Source organism: Ornithorhynchus anatinus, chromosome 7, assembly GCF_004115215.2.
Source record: "Ornithorhynchus anatinus isolate Pmale09 chromosome 7, mOrnAna1.pri.v4, whole genome shotgun sequence".
NCBI classification, from domain to species: Eukaryota; Metazoa; Chordata; class Mammalia; order Monotremata; family Ornithorhynchidae; genus Ornithorhynchus; species Ornithorhynchus anatinus.
This window is the reverse complement of record NC_041734.1, coordinates 71566047-71592003: the sequence shown is the minus strand read 5'-3', so window position 1 is coordinate 71592003 and position 25957 is coordinate 71566047. Positions and strand designations below refer to the sequence as shown.

Genomic DNA, 25957 nt, shown 5'->3' with positions numbered 1-25957 from the left:
GACAACACAACAATAAAAGGACCCATTCCCTGCCCACAGCGATCCCCGCCCCAGCCCGGCGGATGCTCCCGCAAACGCCGGCGAGGACTTTCTCGATCGATCGATCAAATAACCTCGCCCGTCCGGACGAGGAGATTGCCCAAAGGGCAGCAGAGCCAACCGGGACCACCCCACCCCCAGGGCCGTCCCGGCCAGAGCCCCGAAAACAGCCTTGCTGGAGGATCCCTTTTCGGGCCCTGTCGCGGTGGGGAATTTCTGGGCGGTCCCTTCCCGCGTGGCTCGGGGCCCGGAGGATGCGGGAGGTCTCTGTTGCCATGGCGACGGGCGAGCAGGGTAGGACCGCCGCTGGCAGCCAATGGCCATTTGGGAAAGGCGGAGCCTCTGCGCTGTCCGAGGGCTGATGCTCGGAGGGCTCCGGGGGACCAGCGGTTTGTAAAAAGGGCCGTGGGGCCGGGTGGTGGGACCGGGTTGGAGAGGGTCGCTCCTCCGGGGGATCTGAACGCGGGGCCGGGGTCCCACCGGGGGTCCCTGGGCTTTGAGCAGCAACGCGTCCGTCCCGGGAGCGAAGGGCCGCAGCGGGAAAGGATGGAGGAGGGATGGGGAAAGAGAAGAGATCCGGGGGGAGGGGGGTTACAGAGGAGTTGCGGGGAAAAGGGACAAGGAGGGGTCAAAGGTAGCTTACCCTCTCCCTCCTCTCCCTGTCTCTCCATCTCCTTCCTCCTTCCTTTCTGCGCTTTATCCACCCAGCCCGTCACGAGGCCTCCGGGATCCTTGCCTCCTATTCCACCATCTTTCCCATTTTTCCAGGCGGCAGGCATTGGTTTGGGGGCCTTGAACATCGGCACCCCAGCATTTGCCTCTGAGGCTTAGAAGCTGAGGGAGCCCACTCTTGGCTCGGGCTGAAAGTAAGTGAATCGTTGTGCCCATTTAACAGTTGAGAAAATCAAGCTACAGGACTGAGTCGAGCCAAACGGAGGGCCCAGGAGGCTTGAGCTCTAGTCTTGGATGCTTCGTATTGAGTCTAAGCTGGTAGGGAGGGCAAGGTTGAAGTCAAATACGGGGCGCACCTAGTCGGGGAGAAGACACGGCCCTCCGGGAAGGACCCTGGATTATGTGTAACCCTTGTGTGCAGGGAATGTGTCTGTTTATTGTTATATTGTATTCTCCCAAGCACTTAGAACAGTGCTTTGCACTCAGTAAGTGCTCAATAAATATGATTGATTGAATGAATGAATGTCTGACTAGGATCAGGAGGCAAAAGCTAGCCCGAGGCCACCTTTGCCTGTGATTCAGAATTCAGACTCAAGCATGGCCTAGTAGAAAAAGCATGGGTCTGGGAGTCAGAGAACCTGAGATCTAATCCCAGCTCCACCAATTATCTGGCTCTGCTACTTGGCAGCTATGTGACTGTGGGCAAGTCACTTAACTTCTCTGTGCCTCAGTTACCTCATCTGTAAAATGGAGATTAAGACTGTGAGCCTCACGTGGGACAACCTGATGACCCTGTATCTACCCCAGCTCTTAGAACAGTGCTCTGCACATAGTAAGGGCTTAACAAATACCAACATTATTACTGTGTGGCCTTGGGCAAGTCACTTAACTTCTCTGGGCCTCAGTAAAGTGGGGATGAAATACCTGTGTGTCCTTGGTGGATTGTGTGCCCTAAGTGGGACAGGGATTGTGTCTGACCTTTAATCCAACCCAGTGCTTAGTACCATGCGTGGCAAATAACGTTTAACAAATACCACAGTTAGTAAGTAGGAGAAGTGCAGACTTCCTCATGAGTAGCCTGACCAAGTCTCCCTTTGTCCAGACCTGGACCATCTTGGTCCCCAAGGAATAAATGAATGAATAAAGGAATAAAGGAATGTGTCAGGGCCCCATTCCCACCCATTTGGTTTTCTTTTTTTTTTTTCAGCAGGGTCATCATGCTAGCCCCTTGGGTTCTGAAAAGCCTGAAGCTCTGGCCCCTGGTGGCCGCAGTCTGTTGTTTGGCAGCACTCCCTGCTCAGGCCAGCAAGGTAAGCAGCAGTAAGATGTTAGGAGAACTATTTTCCAGACAACCAAGGTGACCGTTTGAGGCTGGCAAGGTCCTGCTTGGTCTGCCCCTTCCCTGGGGGAGGAGGGATTAACTCCACACTAAGGGATTTCAAGGGCTTCACATCAATCTTTCTCTCTGGTGGAACCGGTGGGTTTTTACTCCTGGGAAATGCTGTGGCCTAGTGAATAGAACCTGGGCCTGGGAATTAGAGGACCTGAGTTCCAGTCCCAGCTCTGCCACTTGTCTGCTGGATGATCTTGGACCAGTCACTTAACTTCTTTGTGCTTCAGTTTCCTTAATTGTAAAATTGGAATTCAAACCTACTCCATCTTACTTTAAACTGTGAGCCCTATGTGAGACAAGGAGTGTCTGCAATCTGATTAGTTTGTATCTACCTGAGGGCTTAGTACAGTGCACCGTAGTAAATGCTTAAGTACCATACTTATTGGGTAGAGTCTCCAATTGCTTTCAGAGGCAGAACAAAGACTGGAACGCAGGGGATTTGACTCTCGGCTCCCATATTTGCCTTATAAACCCACTGGATGCAACAAGGCAAAGGTGCTGATCATTCAAAAAACATAGGTGAGACATTTTATTCCAACTATGATTCCAGCAGGGCCTGAGTTAGAAGGGCCTTCACTGACCCCTAGGCTGATCTCAACTGGGTATCCCCAAGCTCAGAGGAAACCAGAAAGGAAGAGAATTCCCAGAAAAGAAATTGTCTGGTATGATGGTTTCCACTAAGGTGAAACTCCTTCTCTTTTAGGGTGGAAAGATCCCCAGGGCTGGGGAAATCATCCTTAGAATAATCATAAGAGTGTAAGCTCTTTGTGGGCAGGGGATGGGTCACTTTTTGTTGCACATTCCCAAGAACTTCATACAGCGCTTTGAATCCAGTGGGTGCTCAGTAAATACCACGAGCACTATTTATTGTAGATCACTTGAAGACTGCTGACAAGAGGTGCCAAAGCTGGTAGTAATAGTCTTTAAATATATCAAAGGCAGAAAGCAAGCCAGGGAATAAATGAGGTCACTTGATGATAGTGGTATAAAAGTTCTCTCAGAGATGAAAAGATAGCTGAGAGGCACAGACAACTCTTTCTTTAGTTGGATCTTTTCCAGGGAAACTGCTTTTCATGGCAGATCAAGGAAGTATTTCAAATTGAGGTAAATATTTAGGAGAGTTTAAGTTGATCCATTAAGTTGAAACAAATCAATCAGTCATTTATTGAACACTTACTGTTTGCAGAGCACTGTACTAACAGCTTGGGAAAGTACACTGTCTAAGAGTTGATAGACATGTTTCCTGCCCACAAGGAGCTTACAGTCTAGAGGGGAAGTTGCACAACTCCTGGCAAGAGTGTGCAGCCTATCATTACAAACAGACATAGAGATGACCCTGAGAATTATGGACCACTGTAAAAACTACAGTTGAGGTTTGGATCAGTGAGCATTTATCCGCACAACTAACCTGTTGGTGATTTCTCTAAAGGGAGAGCATGCCCCACATATGACTAGAAGGGAACCAGTGGACATGCTCTATCTAGATATCCAAAAATGATTTAACAAGACTCCTCAACAGAGATTTTTAATATAATTGTGTCCTGGATTTAGTGGAAAAGCCCTGTAATAGATAGAAAACTGGATTAGAAACGGAGAACAGCTATACACGGTCACTTTTCCAAATGGAAAAGTGTAAATAGTGCCCCATCCAGGAAAATGTGGTGGGATCCAGTATTTTTGATGCTGCTATCATTGATCTAGAATGTTCAGTGAGAGTTCCAAGTTTGCAGATGACATTGAGCTCTTCTGGTGCTAAAGAGCTATGCCGATGGGGACCACCTACAGAGAGCTCTCATAAAGCAGAGGGAGTGGACAGAAAAAAGGTCCGATGAGCTTTGGGGTGAACAATTGTAAGATCAGCTGTGTAGGGGAAATAATCCAAGCTAAGCGTCATCATCAGGAAAGGGATCATATCAACTGTTGTCTCAAATCACCGGCCCATGTAAAGCAGCAACAAACAGGGCCAGTAAAGTTCTGAACATCATCAGGACCGGAATAGAAAACAAAGCCAAAAGGCTTTTTGCAAAACCCTGGAATATCCACCCCTGGGATGCAGGGTGCTGGCTTGGCCTTCAGTGTACGGAGCGGAGAAAAGGTACAGAGAAGGGACAAACAAAATTAGAAGCAACATGGCCTAGTGAATAGAATATGGAGCTCAGAGTCAAGGGTCCTGGGTACTGATCTCAGCTCAACCACTTGCCTGCCGTGTGACCTTGGGCAAGCTACATAAAAATAATAATAATAATAATTGTGGTATTTGTTAAGTGCTTACTATGTGCCAGGCACTGCACTAAGTGCTGGGGTGGATACAAGCAAATTGGGTTGGACACAGTCCCTGTCCCACATGGGGCTCACTATCTCAATCCTCATTTTACAGATGAGGTAATTGAGGCACAAAAAAGTGAAATGACTTGCCCAAAGTCACACAACACACAAGTGGCAAAGTTGGGATTAGAACCCTTGACCTTCTGACTACCAGGCCCGTGCTCTATCCACTATGCCATCTCTGTGCCTCAGTTTCCTCATCTGTAAAATGGAGATTCAATATCTGTTCTCCCTTCTACTTAATCTGTATGTGGGTCAGGTACTCTATCTGATCTAAACCTATTCCAGTGCTTAGAACATTGCTTGGTACATAGTGTTGAACAAGTATTGTTGTTATCATAATTCATTATTATTATTATTATTACTATTATTGAGAGAAAGCAGCTTCTGTACAATGATACTAAATCAGCTAAGGCGATTTAAGACTTTTCAGTCTAGGAAGGTGCAGTGTATAAAATCATGAAAGCAATGGACAAGGTGAATTGTTATTCACAAAATGCCACCTCACCAGAAGTAGGGAGCACCTGTCACAGATTCAAGAAACACTTCTTTACACAGTGGGTGATAAACACTTGGATGGGCAGAAAGTGTTCCTAAAGAGAATACTGATGGGTAAATCAGTCAATCAATGGTATTTATTGAGGCTTACTGTGTGTAGAGCACTGAACTAGGCACTTGGGTGAGTACAATACAATGTAAGTGTTTTTAGACACATTCTCTGCCCCCAAGGAGTGTGCAGTCAATAGGGGGAGAAAGACATTAGAAAAAAATATGGATATGAACATAAGTGGATGGGGCGACTATCAAGTGCTTAAGGGATACAGATTCAAATGCATGGGCAATGCAGAAGATGAGAGAGTAGGGGAAAGAAGGCTTAATTGGGAATGATCTCTTGGAGGAGATTTGATTTTAATAAGGCTTGGAAGATGAGAAGAGTGTTGGTCTGGTATACATGAAGAGAGAGGAAGTTCTAGGCCAGAGGGAGGACATAAGCAAGGGATTGGCAGTGAGATAAACAAGATCAAGCTACAGCCAGTAGGTTGCAGATTGGGTGTTAGAGTGAAGTGTGCAGATTGTAGTAGGAGATCAGTGAGGTAAGGTAGGAGGGGGCAAACTGAATGAGTGCTTTAAAGCTGATGGTAATAAATTTCTGTTTGATTCAGATCAGAGAAGGAAGTGGGTAAATTCATGCATGGTAAGTCCATGATGGGTTACTAGAGGGAAAATTTGGGATTCTAGTCAGCACATTCCTAACCTAGTTAGATGTTAGGGAAGATCGACCATGTCATTATTTGTTTTTCTCAGAAGACTTGGGAGACACTGTTGGAGGCAGAATATTGGGCTGGATGGGCCAGTGGTCTATCCCAGTGGGAGTTACTTAGTTCTTCTAATTAGTTGTCAGCTTGATGCTCCCCACACTTCCAGACTTTTCCTCTAGACCATAAGATCTAGGACCTGTGTCTATCAACTCTGTTATATTGTGTTCTCCCAAGTGCTTAGTACTATGCTCGATGCAGAGTAAGTGCTCAATAAGTGTGATTGATTGATTGATTGACTTCAGGCCAGAAGGAAGAAGTGAATTGGCTGGATTGGGTTCAGGCAGAGTATTCTGGTGAGGGATGAGTGGGAGCTGGAACCAAAAGGGCATTTTGGTTGTTCCCCTCCTCCTCCTCCTGCTTCTCCTCCACCTCCTTCAGGAGCTGGATCTTTGCCCCCACTCTCCAAGGTGGGAGATCTGAGAATTGCTCTAAGAGACCTGTTCACCCACTACCCAGACTTCATTGCCCCAGTTGAAGAGTTAAGCCTTTGCTGCCCAACTAATTCTGTGGAGAGGATTGAGAAGGGTGGGGGGGTGGGGGGGAATGTGTGGCTTGTTTCAGCATCTGTTGACTCCCAGAAGGGGAAGTTGCTCCTCGGGAGCTTATCGGGACTGGCACAAAGTGTACTTTATCCCTTCCTCCTCTAGAGCTCTGAAGATATCCGCTGCAAGTGCACCTGTCCACCTTACAGGAACATCAGTGGGCAAATTTACAACAAGAATGTGTCCCAGAAGGACTGGTAAGACATTGCCACCACCTGTCACTCATCCCCATCAGAGTGGGAAGTTCCTCAGGGTAGCGATTGCCACATTCGTTTTTGCATGAACCCCAAACATCTAGTACCCACCAGGTGTGGGAGTGCAGGAGAGGAGTGGCGTTTATTTCTGATCCTGGCTGCTAGTGAACTGAGGACCTGGGAGGGAATGGGTATTTGTGTCTTTTCTCTGTGCTTCTGCCTGTTCCTGAGGAAGTCCAGGATTGTCCTGCTGTGGTAGCATCAATCAGTATTTATTGACGGCCTAGTCTGTGCAGAGCACTGTACTAAGCATTTGGGAAAGTACAGTAGGGTTAAGTGGAACTCATCCCTGCCTTCAAGGAACTGACAGTTTAGCATGAATGTGAAACAACAGTCAATGTCACTGTGTCTTGGCAATATCCCAAATAAACAAGGACTGTCTCCTTAGGGGTATTCTGGGGATTTGCCAAGCATTGTTAGGGGTTGCTTTTACGGTGTGAAAATGTTGAACGTGACAGTGTGGGGTTGGAGAATATATAGTGGGGAGATTAGAAATGAACCATCCTGGGGTAGATATGGTTTTAGGAGGGCTGTCAAGTTAGAAAGAGCCGTGGTCTTCCAGAAGTAAAGGAGGTGGTAGTTCCAGGCAGGAGGGAGGGTTTGAGCAAGAGGTTGGCTGTGAGAGAGACAAGAGCGAGGCCCAGTGAATAGAGGGTTCAGGTTCCCTTCCCTCTCACCTTTCCACACCCACAGATCAGAATTAGGAATCTACTTAGAAGAAGAGAAGCAGCATGGCCTAGTGAAAGAGCATAAACCTTGGAGTCGGAGGATTTTTTTTATGGTATTTGTTAAGTGCTTACTGTGTGCCAAGCACCATTCTAAGCAGGGGGTAGATGAAAGGTTATCAGGTTGGACAAATTCCCTGTCCCACATGGGAATCACAGTCTAGTTAGGAGGGAATAGGACTTAATCCCTATTTTACAGATGAGAAAACTGAGGCACAAAGAAGTTAAGTGACTTGCCCAAGGTCACACAGCAGACAATTGACAGAGCTGGGATTAGAACCCAGGTCCTCTGAGTCCCAGGCCCATGCTCTTTCCACTAAACCTCAGTGCTTCTCGTTGCTGTGTTCTAATCCTGGCTCTGTCGCTTGTCTGCGCTACAATCTTGAACAAGTCACTTCACTTCTCTGCACCACAGTTACCTCATCTGTAAAATGGGGGTTAAAACTGTGAGCCCCTTGTGGGTCATGGCCTGTGTCCAACTAATTATCTTGTATCTAACCCAGCACTTAGTAAAGTGTCTGGCACATAGTAAGTGCTTAACAAAAGCCATTTTAAAATAAAAAGGTTTTGAGGGTAAAGAGAAATTATCATCATCATCAAAGGTATTTGAGTGCTTACTATGTGCAGAGCAAAAATGGACATTCTGCTAGTGATTTAGAGGCCAAATGGAAAGCAAAGGACTCCTGATTCCCCTCCCTCCTCAGGGCCCTTGACTCAGGTGATGGCAAGCTTGTTTTAATCTTCTGTCCCCGAAGGAAGGAAGCTCCTCAAGGTCAGGATCAATCAGGATGTTCCTCAGTAATAATAACCTTATTTGTTGAATGCGTACTATGTGCCTAGCATTGTACCAGGCACTAGGGCAAATATAAGATAATCTGATTGGACACAGTCCCTGTCCTACATAGGAATCACAATCTGAGCAGGAGAGAGAATGGGTATATCATCCCCATTTTATGGATGAGGAAACTGAGGCCCAGAGAAGTTAAGTGACTTGCCCAAGGTCACATAGCAGGCAACTGGTGGATCCAGGATTAGGATCTAGGTCATCTGCCTCCCAAGCCTATGCTTTTTCCACTAGACCACCATGCTTAGTAATAGCCCTCTGGGCCCACTCTAGGCACTCTACAACATATCCTAAAGTCAGTCAGTCCAGTCAGTCACTGAATTCTGTTTATTGAGTGTTTACTGTGTGCAGAGCACTGTAAGGTTGTAGCCAGCCCCACTGGCCTCCACTGCCATTTGCCGGTGCACTTGAATCTGTACCCTTTTAACACTTGATAGTCATCCCCTCCTCAGCTTCACAGCATTTATGTACATATGCGTCATTTGTTAAGCTCTTGTGGGCAGAGAACATGACTCCCAACTACGTTAAAATGTACTCTCCCAAGTTCTTAGTACAGTGCTCTGAACACAATAAATGCTCAGCTCCACAAATACCACTGAATAATTGATTGATTGTGGGTCATGGTGCCCCTCCTCCTCCACCCTCCCCTCCCCCCAGAGACTCCCAGTGTCTGGAGGTGGAGGTGCAGGTATGCAATACCAATACCAAATAGTAATATTTTTTATTAAGTGCTTACTGAGTGCTAAGCACTGTATTAATCCCTGGGAGAACATACACAGGGAGGAATTAAACTCAATCCCTGTACCTCATGGGACTCAGGACATAGACTCCTGGATCATGTCCCTCTTGATCCCATTTGGACCTCTGTTATTATTATACAAGTACGGTCGAGTCGTTTCCAATTCATAATGACTCTATGGATATATTTTCTCTAGAACGTCCTGTCTTCTGCCATAATCTGTAACCTTTCTAATGGTTCTTCCGTTATCATTGTTAGGGTCTCTATCCATCTAGATACTGGTCTGCCTCTTCCACGTTTTCCCTGGGCTTTTCCTAGCATTCGTGTCTTCTCCAGAGAATTAGTCCTGATTATGTGTCCAAAATACGCTAACTTAAGTCGAGTCATTTGGCCTTCTAAAGACCACTTTGGTTTAATTTGCTCCCAAATCCATCTGTTTGTCTTTCGGGCAGTCCATTGTATGAGCTCACTGTGGTCAGGGATTGTCTCTCTTTATTGCTGTATTGTACCTTCCGAAGCACTTAGTACAGTGCTCTACACACCGAAAGTGCTCAGTAAATACTGTTGAATGAAAGAATGAAAAGCCTTCTGGACCGCTGAGCCTCCCTTTAATCCATGTCACTGTGAGTGAGAGACCCCTCCCCTCTGGCGTGACTGGGACATGATGTCAGGGGAGTGAAGTGAGCTGCTCAGGCAGGTGCTGGACAAAGCTGTCATCGCAGGACAAATTAGCGGTGATGGACGATTAACTTGTCTCAGGAAGTGAAATTGGGGCGCGCTGCCCTCTAGCGTTTCTGGGTGCTGAAACCTTCGCGTTACACTGTGTTGCTTCACTGGGCCGGGGTCACGGGCACCATCCCCTAGCTGCTCCTCTCCCCTCCCCAGCTTCTTACCCCACGAGAGCAGGAGTCGGGTGGAATAACTCCACTTCTCTCCATTCATTCATTCAATAGTATTTATTGAGCGCTTCCTATGTGCAGAGCACTGTACTAAGCGCTTGGAATGTACATATCGGTAACAGATAGAGGCAGTCCCTGCCCTTTGAGGGGCTTACAGTCTAATCGGGGGAGACAGACAGACAAGAACAATGGCAATAAATAGAATCAAGCACTCTACCAAGTGCTTGTTACAGTGCTCTCCCACAGTGGGTCATAAATTTCTTGAGAGCAGCGATCACATCTACTAATTCTATTGCACACTCCCAAGAGCCTAAAATAGAACTCTGACCAGTGTAAGCACTCACTGAGTACTACTGATGGATAGACTGATTGATCCGGATTTCTGGAATGCTCCTTCTGGTTTCCCTGGTGTCCCCCGCCCACATCGCACGCTTCCGTCTCAGTCAGTCAATCGTATTATTGAGCGCTTACTGTGTGCAGCCCCTCTCAGGGTCGCACCTGGAGAGTTTCCAGTACTCTACCAGTGTCGGCTATGGGAGGGAGAGTCAAGCAGAGGCATATCCATTCCATTGCTAGCTTGGGCAGGGGCTAGCGAGTGGAAGGCAATCTGCTACAAGTCAAAACTCACATGCTGGGCAGCGGCAGCAGGGGAGAGAGTCGAGGGTGGAGACTCAAGTTTACTGAGTGGAAGGAGGCAACTGTGAACCACTTCCGTATTTTTACCAAGAAAACTCAATGGATACACTACCAGAATGATTGCAGATGGGGAATGGGACATTCTGGGAGAGATGTGTCCATGGTATCGCTGTGGGTCGGAAACTACTAGACAGCATAAGATAAGACTGTGTGCAAAGTACTGTACTAAGAGCTTGGGAGAGTACAATTCGCCAATAATAAGACACATTCCCTGCCCACATCGAGCTTACAGTCTAAAGGGAGAGACATTAATATAAATTAATAATAATAATAATGATATTTATGGTATTTGTTAAGCACTTACTGTGTCCCAGGCACTGTACTAACAGCTGGAGTGGATACAAACAAATCGGGTTGGATACAGTCCCTGGCCTGCATAGGGCTCAGAGTCTTATTCCCCCTTTTACAGATGAGGTAACTGAGGTACAGAGAAGTGAAGTGACTTGCCTAAGGTCACAGAGCAGACAAGTGGTGAGCCGGGATTAGAATTTATGACCTTCTGGCTTCTAGGCCTGAGCTCTATTCACTATGCCATGCTACTACAGATGTGTACGTAAGTGCTGAACACTTAATGGTGGGAGCTGGGAGTGGAGATGAATAAAGGGAGCAAGTTGGGGCAACACAGAAAGGAGTGTTAGAAGAGGAAAGGAGGGCTTAGTTAGGGAAGGCCTCTTAGAGGAGATGTGCCTTCAATAAGGATTTGAACACCTTCTCCACCTCGTTCCCCTCCTCCTCCCTCTTTTCCCCTCTCTTTCCCTCTCCATCTTCCCATCTCCTACTCCCTTCCTCTTCTTCCCATCTCCCACTCTCTCCCCACTCCATCTGTCTGTCTGTGTGTCGGTCGGTTCCGTGTTACCATCCGTGTTATAGCAACTGCCTGCACGTAGTGGAACCGATGCCGGTGCCGGGCCATGACGTGGAGGCGTACTGTCTGCTGTGCGAGTGCAGGTACGAGGAGCGCAGCACCACCACCATCAAGGTAACTAGAAGCGGCTGCCCCTTCCTCCCCGAACCCTCCCCAACCCCGCCCTCTGGCCTGGAATGACTGAGGGGCTGGCCACCCTGAGCGGCCCATTGCCATTCTCCTTCACCACCCTCCGGCTGGCCCTTCTCTCCATTCAGTTGTGTGTGCAGAGCACTGGCTGCATGCAGAACACTATGCTGAGCACTGGGGAGAGCACAGAGAGGGAGCGCTCACATCTGATCTGGGGCCCATGCGGGGCTTCCGTCTACAAATAAGGTGGGGTGTCCTTGGGCACTCGGGAAAATCGAAAGGGTAAAAACCGCCTGTAATGGTAAAGATGGTCAATGCAGCTAATGGGTGCCTTCACCCTTTATTCTTAGTGAATCAGTGTAGCCTAGGAGAAAGGACACAGGACTGGGAGACAAGAGATCTGGGTTCTAATTCTGACCACTGCTTGCCTGCTGAGATCTTGGGCAAGCCAATTGACTTCTGTGTGCCTCGGTTTTGTCACCTGTGAAATGGTGATTAAATACCTGTTCTTCCCTCAGACTGTGAGCTCCATGTGGAACACAGATTGAGTCTGATCTGATTATTTTGTATCTAGTCCAGTGCTTGGCAGATAGTAATCACTTAACAAATACCACAATGGTGGAATGTGACTTACTGGGAATGATTGTGGTATTGAAGTGCTTACTATGTCCCAAGCACTGTACTAAGCATTGGGGTAGATGGAAGATGCACACTCCGCTCCTCTGGTGGTAACCTTCTCACTGTGCCTCGATCTCTCCTGTCTCGCTGCCAATCCCTGGCCCATGTCCTACCTCTGGGCTGGAATGCCCTCCCTCCTCCTTTGAGAAGCAGCGTGGTTAAGTGGAAAAAGTATGGGCTTGGGAGTCAGAGGACATGGATTCTAATCCCGGCTCTGCCACCTGTCTGCTGTGTGACCTTGGGCAAGCCACTCAACTTCTCTGCACCTCAGTTAACTGTAAAATGGGGATTAAGACTATGAGCCCCACGTGGGACGACCTGAATACCTGGTATCTATCCCAGTGCTAAGAACAGTGCTTGGCACATAGTAAGGGCTGAAATACCATAATTCTAAGAAAAAAACAGTAAGATCAAAATTACCATAAAAGAAGACAGGAATAAATGCAAAAATAAAATAAAGGCCATGAGGTATTGTGGCTAAGAGAACAGACTTTGGGGCTTCTCATGGGTAACAGTCTCAACTACAGCCATGGTTCCCAGCAGAGTTATGGCCTTCCGACATTCTTCATTATGTGGAGGTGTTCTGCTGCTGCCTCTTCTGTTCTTCCTGATGGGAAGGAGCAAGGCAGGTAGGGAGAGAGGCCCCAGGATGTGTATGCACTGTCTCACTCACTCACACACTCTCTCATTCACTCTCTCACTTTCTCACCCAAGCCACAGGAGGGACTTGGCTCCTTTAACCTGTCCCTCTCTCAAGAGGTTTCCTCTCCCCTGAAAAAATTTCTTCCAGTGGGGATCCCACCACAGGCTGTTCAATTTAGCCTATCACCTTTCCTGAGGGAGATAGATATCCACTACCAGCAACCTAATCAGCAGGAAATTCCTTACACCCCACTCTCCTTCATGACCTTACTGGAGCCCCAATTTAGCATGGGGTGGATTTCTGTCCTCCTCACCCCTTCAAGGCAGCAGTTGTTGGTGGGGTAGGGGAAGAAGCGGCAGGTGTGTTCTCCAGGTGATGTAGGTTTTCTCTTCCAGGTGATCATTGTCATCTACCTGTCAGTGGTAGGAGCCCTGCTGCTCTACATGGGCTTCCTGATGCTGGTGGACCCCTTGATCAGGAAGCCGGATGCCTATACCCAGCCGCTGCACAATGAGGAGGAGAATGAGGTAAGGGGAAGCCTCCGCCCCTCTGGCACCCTCCGGCCCTCTGGCACCACAGAGTTCTTTCCCCATTCCTGCAATCCTGTCCCCAAAGTCCATTTGGGGCCAAGTCCAGCCTTCTGGTTTCAATCACCCTTGGATCCAGGAAATTCTTTTCAGTGAATCAAGCTCCATCAGCCATACTTCCAACCTGGAGCATTTTATCCTCTTGTGCCAACGTGCTTCAGTATCCCCCACCTCCTCCAGGTTCGTCTCACTTCTGTTTCCTCCCTCCAGTACTGCAAGGTGGGGAGAGATGAGCTTCCCCCAAACTCCCCATCTGGCTACCTTCACCTCCCAACCCCAGGTCTCCTCTCTTCTCCCCTGTTTATACCTGGGGCTGGACCACCTCGTACTTTTCAGCCCATTGATAACATTGCAAATGAAAGGTTTGGGGCTACCTCATGATGTTTGGATTCAAATAAACACTGACTTCCCATCTGCTCCCTTTGTGGAATCGCCACCCTGCCACCTGATTTGCCCCTGTGTCATATCCTCCTCTGATTGGTCTCCTGAAGCAGAGGGTGGGGCCAATATATGTATGGGCACACACACACACCCAAACAACTGGTTAGTTCTGTCTGTCCACTGTTCTAATCATTCTAATTTATTCCCACTCCCAATTCACCTGTCCACACTTCCCCTTGAGGATGATGTTATTAGGTACTTGGAGATTATTCCAGCCACTGAAGAGAATTGGACACTTCTCCTGCTATCTCCATCCTGCCTTCTTTTAGCCTCTGCTCACTTCAATCGGTGGTAGTTATTGAGCACTTACTAGGTGCATGGCACTGTACTAAACCCTTGGGAAAGTGCAGTTCATCTTAGTACAGTTTCTGGCACATAGTAAGCACTTAGCAAATACCACAATTATCATTATTATTATTATTACCCAGTCCCTATCCCACATGGAGCTCAAAGTCTAGACAGCTAAGGGAGAAGATATTTCATCCTCGTTTTGCAGATGAGAAAACTGGGTCATTGAGAAATTAAGTGAAGTTAAGGTCATACAAGATACTGAACTCTTTGCAGACAGGGAACATGTCTACCTAGTATATTGTACTCTTCCAAGTGCATAGTTCAGCTGCCCTGCAGGACTGGGGGTGAGAAGCCACTGTGTACAGAAATGAGGAAGCAGAAAGAGCAAAAGAGCTGGAGGGTGTGGAGTCCTGGGAGCAGTTGAGTCACCAGCACAGGAATGCTGAAAGGGAAGGAAATAGAGTGTGTGAAGAGACAAGGTGGGGCATCTGCTCTAAGCCCTTGGGTGCTTGGACACATCATCATCATCATAGTAATAATAGTATTTGTTAAACGCTTACTATGAGCCAAGCAATGTATTAAGCACTGAGGTGAATATAAGATAATCAGGTCCCACATGGGGTTCATAATCTGACTAGGAGGGAGAACAGGTATTTAATCCCCATTTTATAGATGAAGGTACTGAGTTGCAGGAAAGTGAAGTGGTTTTCCCAAGATCTCACGGAAAACAAGTGGTGGAGCCAGGATTAGAACCCAGGTCTTTTTGGCCCCTCCTCCTACTCCCATTTGGAAACGAGCTCTGGGAGCCACTGACTCAGGCCCATGCTGGCTTCCAAGGGCAGAGCAGAGAGGATTCGCCTAGCACCCCCATCGCCGGGAGCGCAGTGCTGGGTGGTCTGATTTGCCGGAGAGGGAGGAAACCTGGGAACCATACCTGCTTATTAATGTGCGGTAATAGCAGCCCTGATGGGGAGGGGCGGAGCTAATAAACACACGGTGATTAGGGGTAATGTGGTAATTGCAGTCCTTGCTGGGGTTATAATTGAGAGATGCAGCAGGGTGATTATACAGCCTGATGCTGCCATTTCCTTGGAATGCACAACTCTCAGGCATGGCGGTGTTATGTCTCCTGCTGCCGCAAGATTGAGCCTCAGGGAGGAGAACTGCCCTGGCTGTGAGCCAGACCCTTCCCTGGCCCTCCTCCCCTTCCTCTTCCCCGCTGGCCAGCCCATCCAGCTGGACCATGCAGCCGGACAGCAGCCTCGAGGAAGGGGCCTGAGAGACCACAGGGAAGCCAAAGGTCCCAGAGATGGTGGGTGAGCTCTCTCCATTGGGCCTTTGCCACCTCCACCTAACTCTACCTGGGAGATCCTATTCTGAAAAGCAGTTTGACCTAATGGAAAGAGTCGGGGCCTGGGAACCAGAGGACCTGGATTCTCATCCCAACTCTGCCACGTGCCTGCTGAGTGACCTTAGGCAAGTCGTCCAACTTCCCTGGGCCTCGGTTTCCTTATCTGTAAAATGGAGATTCAGTAGCAATCAATAGTATGTATTGAGCGTTTACTGTGTGCAGAACACTGTGCTAAGCGCTTGGGAAAGTACAAAACAACAGAGTTAGTAAACACATTCCCTGACCACAATGAGCTTACAGTTTAGAGAGGGAATATCTGTTCAATACTAAAGTCAATACCCGTTCTCCCTGCTACTTAGACTGTGAACATAATGTAGGGCAGGAATCGTGTCTGACCTGGTTATCTTGCATTTATTACCCTAGTGCTTAGTACATTGCTTGGCACACAGAAAGCTCTTAAGCATCATTACTACTACTACTACTATGAATAATAATAATTATAACCATTGGACCAGAAAATTGGGTGCCACCGTACCTCTAGATGTCCTAGTTGATGGGTTCTTCCCTTGATAGTCCTCCCACATCCTGGGTGCCCATCCCTACCCTCCAAGTGCCCAGAGATGCCAAGAACCCCACTCCCTCTCAAGGTCCTTTTTCTCAGCTCCCTGTCTGGGCACACTGCCCCCCCTGCCCGAATCCTAACTCCTTAGGTCAAGTGGGTGGGCTGGCTGGAATGGGGCTGGGATCCGAGCCACAAAACAGAGAGCTGTCCTCCAGTGGCCCTCCCCATCTCTTTAACCTCCAACCCTCACTCTGCCCCGCAAAAAGCCCCAAAGCAGGCTCGAGGAAGGATGGGCAGGTCCAGGGAACTGCCTTTCCTTTCCCAAACCCCAGGTGCTAGTTTGGTCCTAGCCCAGCCACACATTTAAGCTGGGCAGAAATTGCAGCAGGAGGGCTCTAGACTAGAACTCCCTGGCTGTAGGGCTCTGAGGCAGAAGGGTACAAGCAGAAAGATTGTGGCACAAGGGTTTAGCCATGAATTGGTTCAGTGGTAATCCAACCTGAGGGCGGGTGGATGGTCTGTCTAAGTGACCTCAGAGTCCCTTTCTGCTTGAGGAGTCGAGGAGGATAGGTGTTGGACTGGCTCAAGAGGAAGCCTCACTTTTCACTTTGGCACTCTGGAGTATGATGGATGGGTGGATGGAAGAATGGATGGATGGATAGCTTAATCAGTCCAGGAAGTGTCTCCCTTCCCGGGTCCAGAAGTCCCAGGAAGACCTATATGATCCCCGTGTCTCCTCCAGCCGGTATAACCACTGCCCCAGCCCCCAGGGAGATGAAAGTCCATGCCTGTGGGAGGGAGATGAAAGCCCATGCCCGCAGGAGGGAGATGAAAGCCCACCCCTGCAGGGTGTTCCCTTTGAAACCTTGGGCAGACCCTGTTTGGGCTCCTGATTGCAGCATGCTGCCTCCCCAAGGATTACCTTGGCTTTAGCCCTAATCCTGGGGCTCAGACGCCCTTTGAAAGGAGGAAGTCAGTGTGTTTACTGGGACAGAAGATGACAAACAGCTATCTTTCAGATGCAGAGTTTGCTCTTAACCTCAACAACAAACCCTGATCCTCTCTCCCCAACACCTCCTACCTTCTTTCCTTTCTCATTTCCTTTGAGGTCTGCCATTGTGACACAAGGTGTGCGTGGAAGGATGGTTTTTGCTCAGAGAAAGGAGGCAGCTGGGATCCTCTCTGGAGCTCATTACTTCCCGCACCCTACCCCGGGTCTATAAAGGACTGTAAGCCCGTCATAGGGCAGGGACTGTCTCTATTTGTTACTGATTTGTACATTCCAAGTGCTTAGTACAGTGCTCTGCACATAGTAAGCGCTCAATAAATACTATTGAATGAATGAATGAATGAATGACACTTAGATGGAAGACAGTGGTCAGCAAGGCCCCATCTCCCCATGGGAACAGAAGAAACGAGTTGCAGCATGAGGAACTTAGGTTAGACACCCAAAGGAATTTTTTGACTGTGAGGAGTCAGTTCCTGAGTGCTGAAGGAGGCAGTGGATTTGTTAGTTGTAGCCTTGTCCTCCCCAGAGACCTTGTGGTCACCAAGATATCTAACCAAGGGACTATTTAGTAGTAGTAGTTATAGTACTAGTATATACTAAGCACTTCCTATGTGCAGAACACTGTGCTAAACACTGGGAAAGAATTCACAGGTGGGAGTTAGACATCGTGCCTGGCCTTGAGAAGCTTAAGATCTAAGGAGGTAGGGAGAGGGGACTGGAGACAGGGACATAAGGAGAGATGAAACAATAAAATAACATATAGACAAGGGCAGGTCCAGAGAATAGAAACAAAAAGGCTGTAAGCTTCTGGGGCTAGAGGAGCAGAGTTTCAGGCTTCTTGTGCTCCAAGTCCAACAGTCCCAGCTACAGCCCAGTCCAGCCTTCCTCAGGTTGTTATTATTATTAGTAGTAGTATTGTAATATTTATTGAGCACTTACTATGTGCCAAGCACTGTACTAAGTGCTGGGGTAGATACAAGATAATCAGATTGGACACAGTCTCTTTCCCACATGAGGCTTACAAGTCTAAGTAGGAGGTAGTAGGATTTAATCCTTGTTTTACAGATGAGGAAACTGAGACACAGAGAAGTTAAGTGACTTGCCCAAGGTTACACAGCAGACAAGTGGTGGAGCCAGAGTTAGAGACTCCCAACTCTGGACTTTATTGATTAAGCCATGTTTATGAGGGCTTTAAGCCCCCAGCTCCTTCTACTCTTCCTGCCGGGGTGAAGCAAAGCTGGGAAGGATGGAGACTCCCTTCCAGAGGGGTGCCAAGGGAGAGCTGGCACCAGGTTTTGGAGGACCCAGAGGGTGAGCTGCAACTGCTTTTGCACTTATCAGTGGGGACTTTGGCTGAATACAGCTGGAACCAGGCTCAAGGTAGAATGGATTTGACCCCACTATCCACACTGGAATCAGTCTGACCCTGTGGTCAAGAAGCTCCAGCCCCATAGACAAGAAGGAATGATAATAATAGCATTGTGGTATTTAAGTGCTTACTATGTGCTAAACACTGGGATAGATACAAGATAATCAGGTTGGACACAGTCTCTCTCCCACCTGGGTCTCTCAGTCTAAGGTGGAGGGAGAATAGGTGTCTTATCTCCATTTTATAGATGAGGAATGTTGCACAGAGAAATGAAGTGACTTGCTCAAGTTCACCCATCAGACAAGGGCCAGAGCCAGAATTAGAAGCCAGGTTCCGTGATTCCCAGACCCATGCTCCAGGGGGAGAGGAGTACAGAACAGTTATATCTTCTGGACCCTGGGAGAGGGGTGGGAAGCTCCCAGGGAAAGGAGAATTTCCACTGGGAATAAGAACAAAAGTTTGGAACTGGGCCGGGTTCTTTGGCTCAGGAATCATCTCAGCTGTTACCTTGTTTGGGTGGGTTTCCTCCTGGCCAAACTTGCCCAGGAGTGAAGGAGTTGAAATCCTAAAGCTGAGAGAGCCCCTTCCCCGCTGAAGCTCCCATTTGTGGGACCGGGGGGCTGTGGCCTGCAGTATCTTCTCCCCACATCCCCCTGACACATCCCACAGGCAGCTGACAGGACTTCAGTCCTCTCATTCTCCCCTGGCCCTGAGCAGAAAGAAGGGCTTCCACCAGGCTTACTCGGGGTGGGGCAGGGGTGGCAGTGATCTAGTGACCACTCAGAGTGACCCGCTTCAGCCACTCAACCTCACAGCTGCTGTTACTAGGAATGGAGATGAGATGGGGAAGGGGTGGGGGTTTCCACTGCCGCCTGTCTCCTTCCTGGAGTTGGGATGGATGGCCTCCCTTTTCCTTGGGTGCCAACCTGCCTGGACTGCTGAGTCCTGAGGTAATCAAGCCACCCTCCCCGGTGGACTCCTCTGGCCTTTAACACCCCTGGCCCCTGCTGAGCCAGTCCCCTGCTGAGTCTGGGTTCGGAGATGCCTAGGAAGACTGGGCCCTCCAAATCCTCTCTGTGGATAGTCCAGGATGAGGTTCCCGCCCACTCCAAACATCTCTGGAGCTCATGCAGCACCTCTAATTCCTTCTAATCAGATTATTAGTGGGAAAACCGGGAGCACTCAGCAGCGGCTTTTCCCCCACTTAGGAGATGTTTGCTAAGACTTTACATGAAGGGAAAACAAATGACGGTTGTAGTAATGTGGTGAATTTCCACATGTTCCCTTAATGCCATTTCTAGCTCTGGGCTGGGGTTACCCTCCTCTCCACTGCTTGCTTGGGGCACTGATGCCTAGGGCAGCTGGTCCACAGATTTCCTTGCCCCCAACCCTCCCCACCACCCCTGCCAGCAGGCCCCAGATTGTCCCTCATCCCCCTGCTGCCTGTCTGCCTGAATCGGAGGCTGCGTGGAGGCAGGGAGGCAGCCTGGCCTAGTGGAAAGAGAACAGGCCTGGCAGTCACGCGATCCGAGTTTGAATGCCGACTCTGCCACTTGCCTACTGTATAACCTTGGGCAAATCACTTGACTTCTTTGGGTCTCAGTTTAATCTTCTGTAAAATGGAGATTAAATACTTGTTCTCCCTCCCTCTTAAATGATGACCCCCATGTGGTACAGGGAAGGTGTCCAACCTGATTATCTTGTATCTTATCAGCCCCACAGTACAAATTTAGATATGTATAAAATTAATTATATTAATACCTGTCTCCCCTTCTAGCTCACTGTGGGCAGAAAATGTGTCTACAACTCTGTTGTCATGTACTCTCCCAAGTGCTTAATATAGTACTCTGTACCCAGTTAACACTCAATAAATACCATTGATTGAAAATACCATTGATTGATTGTATCTACCTCAGCACTTGATACATAATAAGAGCCTAATAGATATCATTAAAAACAATCCCTCCTATCCTAGAGTCTGTATAATATATTTATATTAATGTCCGTCTCCCCCTCTAGACCATAAGCTCATTATGGGCAGGGAATGTCTCTACCAACTCTATTTTTTTCTCCCAAGAGCTTAGTCTTGTGCTCTGCAAACAAAAAGTACTCAAATACCATTGACAATGATGATGATGATGTCTAGGGCCTCAGATATGGAGATGTCTCTCTGTCCACCCTTATTTCACCTCTTCTGCCTTGGCTATAAGCCCAAGTCCGCCCTCCCCTGCCAGCTGGTATCGCCTCCAGAAGGCTCCTTGTTTCCTTACTCTTTCAAGGGCAGTTTGTTTCTTTCCCTGACTTTATACTTCCCAACTACCTGTGGGCCATAAAGACTCTCCCCTCTTGGGGGACTTTCTCTCCCAGGGACTCTCTCTCAGTAGCCCCTCCCTGGGCCCTGCTGGGAATAAATGGGGCCTCAGCTCTGTTGACTTTTTCCTGATCTGCTTAACAGGGGAAGGCGTGGTCCACAGAGGCTCTGCCTGCTGGACTTTCAGGGTCATCTCCAGAGCACTTTTATTCTAGCAGCTAGATCCAGTATCATTCCTAAGGTCTCAGAAAGTTGGTGTCTTGGAAAAATGATTTTTAGTCAGTGTTCCTATGGTGGGAACATAGGGAATGTATCTACCAACTCTGTTATGTTGTGATGTTATGTTATGAGTGTTTCTCACTCCTTGGTTATACTTCATTCATTCATTCAATAGTATTTATTGAGCGCTTACTATGTGCAGAGCACTGTACTAAGCGCTTGGAATGTACAAATCGGCAACAGATAGAGACAGTCCCTGCCTTTTGACAGGCTTACAATCTAATCGGGGGAGACAGGCAGACAAGAACAATGGCAATAAATAATAATAATGTTGGTATTTGTTAAGTGCTTACTATGTGCCAAGCACTGTTCTAAGCGCTGGGGTAGACACAGGGGAATCGGGTTGTCCCACGTGAGGCTCACAGTTAATCCCCATTTTACAGATGAGGGAACTGAGGCCCAGAGAAGTTAAGTGACTTGCCCACAGTCACACAGCTGCCAAGTGGCAGAGCCGGGATTCGAACTTATGACCTCTGACTCCCAAGCCCGTGCTCTTTCCACTGAGCCACGCTGAATAAAAAGAGTCAAGGGGAAGAACATCTTATGAAAACAATGGTAAATAAATAGAATCAGGGTGTTGTACATCTCATTACAGGGTGATGAAGATATATACAGTTGAGCGGACAAGTACAGTGCTGAGGGGGTGGGACAGGAGAGGGGGAGGAGGAAAGGGAAAGTGGGGAGAAGAGGGTTTAGCTCCAACCCAGTTTCACCTTACCTCACCCTTCCTCACTGCCCCCTTGGTCTTTTTTTTTAACGGTATTTGTTAAAAACTTACTATGTTCCAGGCACTCTACTAAGCTCTTAGTACAGTACTCTGCACACAGTAAGCACTCACTAAATATCCTTCGATTGATAACTGTAGTATTTTATTCAATTGATAACTGTAGTATTTTAGACTCTATGCCTGTTGAGGGCAGGGAATGTGTCTACCAACTTGGTTATATTGAACTCAAAGCACTTAGTACAGTGCTCTGCACACAGTAAGTGCTCAATAAATATGACTGATTGATTGACTGATACTACATTTCAAGCACTGTACTAAGCACTGGGGTTGATAAAAGATATTCAGACTGGACAAAGTCCCTGTCCCACATGGGGCTCACAGTAGTAAACTGTACTAGCACTGTACTAAGCACTGGGAAAGAAGTAAGTACACAGATGAAGTGTAGACATGGTCCCTGGCTCCCATGGGGGTCACAGTCTAAGAATGAGGAAGGGCTGGCTGGACAACAAACAAATAAGGAAAGGCAATCAAAAACACAAAAGGCAAAGGCGATGACAAGCACAAAAGAAGCAGAAGGATTATTGGGCTCCTTACAGGCCAGAGCAACAGTCCCAGAAGTCATTACTGCAGTTATGGCGGTGACCTGCTGAGCACTCTAAAACTCGAAAAAGCCTCAGGTTGCTGTTATAGAGTCTTTCTTGGAGGCTGGAGAAAGGGTCATTGGGAGCCCCAGCAACCTGGGATGCGCATCGTCTCTCCCTCTCCCAGAAGCAAGGGGGAGAGGCTTGTTCACCCCTCTCCACCCCACTGAGGAGAGGTAAGGCTAGAGAGGTCAGGGAAGGGATGGTCTGATCGGCAGTTGAGACTGAGAAAATGGAAGCAAGGTGTGAGGGAAGAATGGACACTTTCATTCAATAGTATTTATTGAGCGCTTACTATGTGCACTTGAAACCAGTTTTCTCTATGTCCACCAAACTTAAACAGGATTGCTTCCCTGCCCTGGATGGGGGCAGGGGACTGGGCCAGATGACCCCCTCCAATCCCCTCAGGCCGGTGACTGGTGAGATGGAAAACTCATTGTGGTACCTGCTGGGCCCAGCCCAATTTACTTAGACCGTGAGTCGCATGTGGGACAGGGACTGCATCTAACCTGATTAACTTATATCCACCCCAGCTCTTAAGAACAGTGGTGACACACAGTAAGAGTGTAACAAATATCATTATAAAAGCAAAAACAAGGTATCTCCTCCTCAGTCAGAGCCTGTCTGTCTTTCTGTGCAGCAGCCCCAGAGGCCTCCTGGTGACGGAGGACTGTCCCGAGGTGATGGGCCTCTTCAGGCCATCAGCCTGAGGCTCATGGCCCCCAACCCAGGAACATGAAGGGAGGAGCTTCGGGAAGAACCCCCTCCCCACCTCCAACTACTTCTATGGGCATCTCTGTCTCTCTTGACCAGCAGAAAGCACACTCCCTCTTCCTTGCCCTGGAAGATCACAACTCTGGTTTGGTTGTAATAGGAAATTAGTGAGTTAAGGAAGGAGAGAGCAGATTGAGTGCCTTAAAGATGATGGAAAATAATTTCTGTCTGATGCAGAGGAGGATGAGCAACCACTGGAGGTTTTTGAAAAGACAGGGATATGGACTGAACAGTTTTTCATATATGCAAGTTCCTGGAGAGGAAACTGCCTACCTCCAGGGTCTGGGCCTATTTGGTTTGCAGCCTCTGCTGCAGCAGGAATAATAATAATAATAATATCAGTACTTGTTAAGTGCTTACTATGTGCTAAGCACTGTTCTAAGCGTTGGAGTAGATACAAGTTAATCAGGTTGGACACAGTCCCTGCCCCACATGGGGCTTATGCTGAGCAGCATGGCTCAGTGGAAAGAGCACGGGCTCGGGAGTCAGAGGTCATGGGTTCAAATCCCAGCTCAGCCGCTTATCAGCTGTGTGACTTTGGGCAAATCACTTAACTACTCTGTGCCTCAGTTACCTCACCTGGAGAATGGGGATGAAGACTGTGAGCCCCACGTGGGACAACGTGATCACCTTGTATCCTCCCCAGCATTTAGAACAGTGCTTTGCACATAATAAGCACTTAACAAATGCCATCATTATTATTATTATAATCTCCATTTTACAGATGAGGCAAATGAGTCCCTGAGAAGTTAAGTGACTTGTCCAAGGTCACACGGCAGATATTTGGCAGAGCTAGGATTACAACCCACGTCCATCTGACTCCCAAGCCAGTGCTCTATCCACTAAGCCTCACGGCTTCTCTGGGAAGAAAACTGAGGCCCAGAGAGTGGAAGCTACTTGTCTTGGATTACACAGAAAGTTAGTGGTGGAATCAGAAGTCAAACCCAGGAGTCCTGGTAACTCTGCCTGCTTCTGAAGGGAACCGCCATCTACGTGCCATCCAACCCTCCAAGACTATCCCACCCTGTTTTGCTGTTGCCTGCCCCTCTCCTACAATCCCCAGCTCCTTCCTTTTTCCCGGTCCCCGGCAACCCCCGATGACAGAACCTTTGCCAAGCCAGGACTGAGATGCCGGAGAGAGCAGAGCGAAGAGAAGCGTTCTAATCCCTTAAGAACAGGGTGGCAGGAGATGAGAGGCCCAGAGAGCAGGGGAGGAAATCCCCACGGGAGAGTGGGCTGAGCTGTCGCCTTTTATCCCCGCAAGGAGGGTTCGGGCCCTGCAGGAAATGCACTGGCTCGGCAACTTCCCAGGCTCGGAAGTTGTAATTAGAGGAGAAGGGTCTGCAGACAGAGAAGGAGAAAGCAGGTTGGAGTGGAGAGGGGAGGGTGGGGGCTTGAGACAGAAAATGAGGGTCAGGGAGGGATAGAGCAGCTTGGAAAGAGAGAAAGTCATGATATTTCTTAAGCATTTCTGCTTGCCAAGCACTATGTTATTTATTAATAATAATAATAATAATGGTATTTGTTAAGCACTTACTGTGTTCCAGGAACTGTATTAAGTGCTGGGATGGATACAAGCAAATTGGGTTGGACACAGTTCCTGTCCCACGTGAGGCTCAGAGTCTCAGTCCACATTTTACAGATGAGGTAACTGAGGCACAGAGAAATAAAGTGACTTGCCCAAGGTCACACAGCAGACAAGTGGTGGAACTAGGATTAGAACCTGTGACCTTCTGACTTCCAGACCCATGTTTTATCCACTACTCCATGCTGAACTATGAGATAATCCAATCAGATACAGCTTCTGCTCCTCCCAGAGCTCCTGGTCTGAGCCAGAAGGGAGAAGTCACAAGGGAAAAAAAACAAACAGACCGGTTTTTAAGTTTTAATGTGATATTTTTAATGTGGTATTCAAGTTTTACTATGCATCTAGCACAGTTCTAAACACGAGGGTAGGTTCCCCACAGACCAACTGCTAACTCTCTTCCCCTCTTCCAAGCCCTACTGAGAGCTCACCTCCTCTAGGAGGCCTTCCCAGACTGAGCCCTCCCTTTCCCTCTGCCCCTCTTCCCCTCCCCATTCCCCCTACTCCCTCCCTCTGCTCTACCCCCTTCCTCTCCCCACAGCATTTATGTATATTTGTATATATTATTTATTACTCTATTTTATTAATGATTTGTATATATATATTTCTGATTCTATTTATCTTGGAGGTATTGATGCCTGACTACTTGTTTTGTTTTGCTGTCTGTCTCCCCCTTTTAGACTGTGAGCCTGTTGTTGGGCAGGGATTGACTCTATCTGTTGCCAAGTTGTACATTCCAAGCACTTAGTACAGTGCTCTGCACACAGTAAGCGCTCAATAAATACGATGGAATGAGTGAATGAGTGAATGAATGAATGAATGAATTGCTCCCCAGCAGCAGAAAAAGGAAGTCTTAAGCAGCATGGCATAGTGGATAAAACACAGGCCTGGGAGTCAGATGATTATGGGTTCTAATTTCAGCTCTGCCACTGTCTGCTGTGTGATCTTGGGCAAGTCACTTAACTTCTCTGTGCCTCAGTTATCTCATCTATAAAATGAGGACTGAAACTATGAGCTCCACATTGGATAGGTAGTGTGACCAATTCAATTTACTTGTGTCCACCCCAGCTCTTAGTACAGTGCCTGGCACACAGTAAGCGCTTAACAAATACCATCATGATTTTAGCCAGCTGGTCCCTGTTCTCTCTCCTCTTTGAGGAGGTGGGAAGTGGAGATCCTTGGTACCAAGCAAGAAGGCAAAGACATAGCCCATCAACCAACTTTAGCAGCCATGTGTAGATCTGCTTCTTTGATTTATTGAATTTCCC

The 25957-nt window shown here is 48.0% G+C and overlaps 1 protein-coding gene and 1 non-coding gene across 6 annotated transcripts in view; both read left to right on the top strand.

The window, feature by feature from the left end:
* The first annotated feature begins 247 nt into the window (after positions 1-247).
* Positions 248-25957, top strand: part of TMEM9 (transmembrane protein 9) — a 28377-nt gene continuing 2667 nt past the window's right edge. Inside the window, exons 1-6 of one of the 5 annotated variants that reach the window (XM_029068484.2) lie at positions 345-428; positions 808-905; positions 1922-2021; positions 6396-6487; positions 11318-11426; positions 13158-13289. In XM_029068484.2, coding sequence (XP_028924317.1) covers positions 1929-2021; positions 6396-6487; positions 11318-11426; positions 13158-13289 — 426 coding nt within the window. In that variant the 5' untranslated portion in view covers positions 345-428; positions 808-905; positions 1922-1928. Of the gene's footprint in view, positions 429-671; positions 906-1918; positions 2022-6395; positions 6488-11317; positions 11427-13157; positions 13290-25957 lie in introns of those variants that run through there. The other 4 variants (XM_029068481.2, XM_029068482.2, XM_029068485.2 and 1 more) reach the window with 4 other exon arrangements.
* Positions 10232-10369, top strand: LOC114813640. The gene has a single exon (XR_003761357.1). It is a non-coding gene; the product is annotated as a small nucleolar RNA SNORA7 (small nucleolar RNA).